The 5,000-nt window shown below is 34.3% G+C and overlaps 1 protein-coding gene across 3 annotated transcripts in view; it reads left to right on the top strand.

The window, feature by feature from the left end:
- Window positions 1-5,000, top strand: part of mcc (MCC regulator of WNT signaling pathway) — a 120,957-nt gene that overhangs the window by 64,854 nt on the left and 51,103 nt on the right. For all 3 annotated transcript variants that reach the window (XM_081366182.1, XM_081366184.1, XM_081366183.1), the window contains one exon: window positions 4,922-5,000. This exon is cut by the window's right edge and continues 35 nt beyond it. In XM_081366182.1, coding sequence (XP_081222308.1) covers window positions 4,922-5,000 — 79 coding nt within the window. The remainder of the gene's footprint in view (window positions 1-4,921) is intronic.

Below are 5,000 nucleotides of genomic sequence, written 5' to 3' on the forward strand. Positions count from 1 at the left end.
GTTGCAGAGTAAAACAAGTGAAGAGGAGTTTCAGTGTCATTCTGACTTATGAACTACACAAGCTTCTTCACGGGTTAGTGACATCACTAACCCTAAAATTTACATAAACCCCGCCCCTGGGAACACGATTTATAGATTATCATGACAGAATATGCTAATCAATGACTAGAAGATAACTCCACATCAGCTTCATAAATTCATCAACTAACCATTCAGAAATGTCCTGTTGCTTCTACATGTTGTCACTTCTTCTCGAGTCTCTCCATCTTTGTCTGACTCATAAAAGTTGAACATAAAAGGCTAAAAGTTTGTGAAATGTTCAGTGTGTGTGTGTGAGAGGTAAAAGGACACAAGCTCTTGAAGCTCCGCCCCCTGTGCCGGGAGCAGCAGCTCATTTGCATTTAAAGGGACACACAAACGGTGTGTTTTTGCTCACCCTCAAAAAGTGCCAATTTTAACATGCTATATAAAAATATCTGTGGGGTATTTAGAGCTAAAACTTCACACACACTCTCTGAGGACATCAGAGACTTATTTTACATCTTGTGAAAAGGGCATTATACCACCGCTTTAAAAAAATATTGTCTCTTTAAAAAGTGCTTGGACGTGATTGAGAACTTGAGGGAAAGTCCTGTGAAGTTTCTCGGCTTCTAAACACACGCGGGCCGTAATGTGTTCAATTAGCCTGATATTGAATGGCCCTCTTGTGATGCATTTGCTCTCTGGCCGACGGCCGTCACTAACTCGATTAGAGAGATGAAGTGTGATGTTCTGTGGATCGAGAGCTGGGAAAAACACCCGAGGGTTCGTCTCAGGCTCGTTCCTCTTGTCCTTTTACTCTTGATTTGAGGAACCTTCTCTAAACGTTTAAACGAGCTGATGTTGGTTTTCCTGACAACTGAAGATTACCTGCTTTAAAGTTTTTTTGTTTTTGTTTTTTTTAATGAATGATTTTTTGCAATATCTAAATGGTGTCTTTTACAGATTTTACACATAGTGGCAGTGCTTAGATAATTGAAGAGGACAGGATAATGTTCTTCTTGTATGTATTTTAAATTCTTAGTTAATTTCATTTAGTTAACCTAGTATTTGTGTAGTATTTGTGTTGTACTACACAAATATATATATATATATATAAATTCTTTATTTAATGTAGTAAATTTACTATTTAAGTAGGGATGCACCGATATGAAAATTATGGCCGATACCGATAATTCTTTATATTTGAAAGCCAATAACCGATATATCGGCCGATAAATCTAAATACAAATTTTGATCTAATTTTTAAGAGCCTGATAACAAAAACAAAAGTCTCACCAGTAAAATCCACGTCTCAAACACACAATTATGATGTTCTCATGATATTTTTTTGACACATGTTGCACTGAACTGTATTTTCCTTTTTTGAAGTGATTTCAATCATATTTCAAGCAATTCATAATCATCATGTTGAACAGTGCGCATCTGAAGTGTCTCATCTGAAGGAAATAATACATTATTTATCAGCTTTAATATATCAGACAAATATTCTTATCGGGCCGATTATGGTAACATTAAAAATGAACATGTATCGGCCGATACCAATATGATGGCAGATGTATCGTGCATCCCCAGTATTTATTTAGCATTTGAAAATCTAATGTATAAATCTATATAATATAAATAAATAAATAAATAAATATATATATACATTTATTTATTTATTTTTAAATATCTTTTCAGTATTGAATTAGACTTAATATTATTAGTTAATTTAATTTAGTAAATTTGGTACTTTAGTATTTTAAAATCTAATTTCTGGTCTTGATTGTGCATGACATATAAACACAATAAAATTGTAATGCATTATATCAAATATTGATAATCAAATTTTAATAAAAAAAAATTTTCACACAATTTTAGAGAAATAATCCAAGTTCTAATTGATACATTTGGTTTGTTTGGCACCAAATGGTTTTGTCTTTCGTTGTGGCACAAAATGAATATTTGTTCTAGAAATATGTATTTTTGACCTATACGATACTGATCCATTCTCAAATGGGGCTTTTTCCAAACACTTTCCCTGATTCTCCTATTAAAGCGTGCCTGAACTCTATTTATACAGAGAGTTCAATGAGTCCATGAATGTTTTTATACGGTCAGGCTCTTTGTTGTTCTTTAACACGGTTCAGATTTATTAGACAACCCTGTTTTTATATCGGTGTGTGCTGAAGCTCTCCGTTTGCTTTCACAGTATTCCGACAGTGTCACGGTCTGCACAGAGGGAATGTCCCAGGTGTTTCTTTAAACACGAGTGGACAGAGATTCAGGATTATAGACAGAGAACACTTACAGGAACCAGATTTATAGGAAAGACATTTATAATGTTACAAAGGTTTTCAGTTTCAAGTAAATGCTGTTCTTTTGACCTTTCTATTCATCAAAGAATCCTGAAAAATAAAATACATCACAGAAATCTGAAGCTGCACAACTGTTTTCAACACGGATAATAATCATAAATGTTTCTTGATCATCAAATCCTCATATTAGAGTGATTTCTGAAGGATCATGTGACACTGAAGACTGGAGTAATGATGCTGAAAATGTACAGGAATAAATTACACTTTACTGTATATTCACATAGACAACAGCTGTTTTACATTCTAATAATATATAATATATATTATATATTTTATATTATACTGTATTTTTGCTGTGAAACTCTATGATTCTAATTTGAGAAACTGTTTCTGCGATGTCAATCACGGCTGGAACAACCACATACAAACACATTGATCATCTCTGGTCCTGATTATCTGCTTTATTTAATGTTGAAAGCATCTAATGTGAGTCTAAATATCATTTATATCTGTACAGAAAGTGACAGTGGATAATTCACCTCAGACAAAGTGTAAATGTCTATGACAGATTGTTTCAGCCACTATAGTTTCACTATGTATTTCTAATAATGTTAAAAAGATGTGTTTATTCATTTGATTTGGTACTTGTGTATTTGCAGAGAGGCTCCGCCCACACGCTCTTCTGATTGGCTGTGATTTTTGATTGATTTGGTTGCATTTCGTAGTCCTGTCGTCTGGTGTGGACAAATCTTATCGCATCGTGTGTTTAAGACACTTCTTTAAAAAATATTTAAAAATCTTACCAATCCAACTTTTTAATGGTTATGTCTATATAGTACTATATTTTTGGATCTCATTGGCAATTTAATTGGCCAATGTATTAATATTTATTAAACCTAATCCTCAGTTTCTTTTTTTGTTTGCTTTTTTTGTCATAAAAGCAACGTTATGAAAGGTTTCAGTCGACATGCGTTTAATACTCCTATCTGAGATGAATAATTAGCTTACTGGTTGAACAGTCTTGCTTAGTTATTTTTGGCAGTGACTTTATTATTAGGATATTCATAATTTTATATGTGTGGGAAAATATATAGTGCTAAATAAACCGTTTTACCCTGAACTGAACACTTTTACTATTTTACACACACACACACACAAACACACTGAATGCAGTGTTCTCATGCCAGATTCTGATGGTGTGTGAAAGCGTGTTCTGTGTGTGTGTGTGTGTGTGTGTGTGTGTGTGTGTGTGTGTGTGTGTGTGTTTGGCTGGTTCTCTCAGGATCTGCGCTTTGCTTCTGCCTGAGCTTCACTTTTGTTCAGCTGAAAGAAAGAACCGTGTGATTTTATTTATTTCTCTCCACTGAGATGTGAAATAGATGTAGACATCACAGATCAAATAGAGGTTTAGCTATTTCATGATGTTTAGTTTTACGGCCCGCGGCGATTCCACTGCAAAAACCTCTTACACACAAAGAAATGTATGATCCTTTTCTCTCAGATCTGTTTAAATGATGATGATGATGTTCACTCACAGGAGATGAAGATCTCAGTCATATCATCAGTCCAGAACAGCTGTTTTATTCTACATTCATAATTGTTTAAAGGGTTAGTATGATTTTTTTATTTTGAAAAATGAATACTTAATATTCGGCAAGGATGCATGAAATTGATCAAAAGAAATATTAAAGACATTTATAATTTTACAACAGATTTCTGTTAAACCCTCTGGTGCCCTTCGCGTGTCGGTCCGAATGTTTTATTTTATTTTAATGAAATGAATGTACTATATTTTAGGGGGATTTTATGGTACTAAATTATATTTACGCTGTATTTATAATCCATTTATTCACTTTTAGAGCATAGACCTGAAAATTAAATGTCCAGCTTAAACTGTGGTAAATCTTGAACGCTTTAGAGCGACAGACTGAAGTTTGGTCTCTTTTCAAACACGACACTTGGCAGATTATTGAAAAAATATATTTTTTTAAAATAACTTAAAAAAAGTTTACATTTATGTATGTTATTAAAAATGCACAAAAATACTATTTTCAATTTTTATATGAAATATATATTTTCAAAAACACGTTTTACTCTAAAACTGATCAAATCAAAGCCACAAGTTGTGTTCAAATGTGAGGCTGATATCTCCAAAGCTGGTCTTTCAGTGAGATGTTGTTCGGCTGCAGTACCAAACGCTTCCACTAGAGGAAACTCGTCTCTCATTCATTTCCAATGCGTCATTTCTGACCGCGAGGAGCTCAAGTGTGGCTATTGTTATCAGGACCATTAAACCTGTTCCAGTCATGGCCATGATTATTGTGTGTGTTCACACAGCAAGAGCCAAAACCTTTACCAAGTTTCAGACCATTCCGATGAAGAAAAAAAAAAACGTAAAATATTTCGGTCTGAAAGGGGGATTGCTGTTCTTTTGTTCCACACACTAATAAGGATCAACAGTCTAGAATCTGTTATACCAGAGAAACAAACTAAACATGTGCATTGAATCCACCTGTGCAGGTTGTTGGTGTGGTTTTACGTGGTGTGTTTTGTAATGTATGTGTTGTGATGTGTGTGTGCAGCTTCATCTGGCTGCGCTGGCGTCTCTGAAGGGTGACGTGGTGGAGCTGAACCAGCGGCTGCTGCAAACCGAGAGAGAGA

The sequence above is a fragment of the Scardinius erythrophthalmus genome (assembly GCF_964197995.2).
Source record: "Scardinius erythrophthalmus genome assembly, chromosome: 5".
In the NCBI taxonomy this organism is placed as follows: domain Eukaryota; kingdom Metazoa; phylum Chordata; class Actinopteri; order Cypriniformes; family Leuciscidae; genus Scardinius; species Scardinius erythrophthalmus.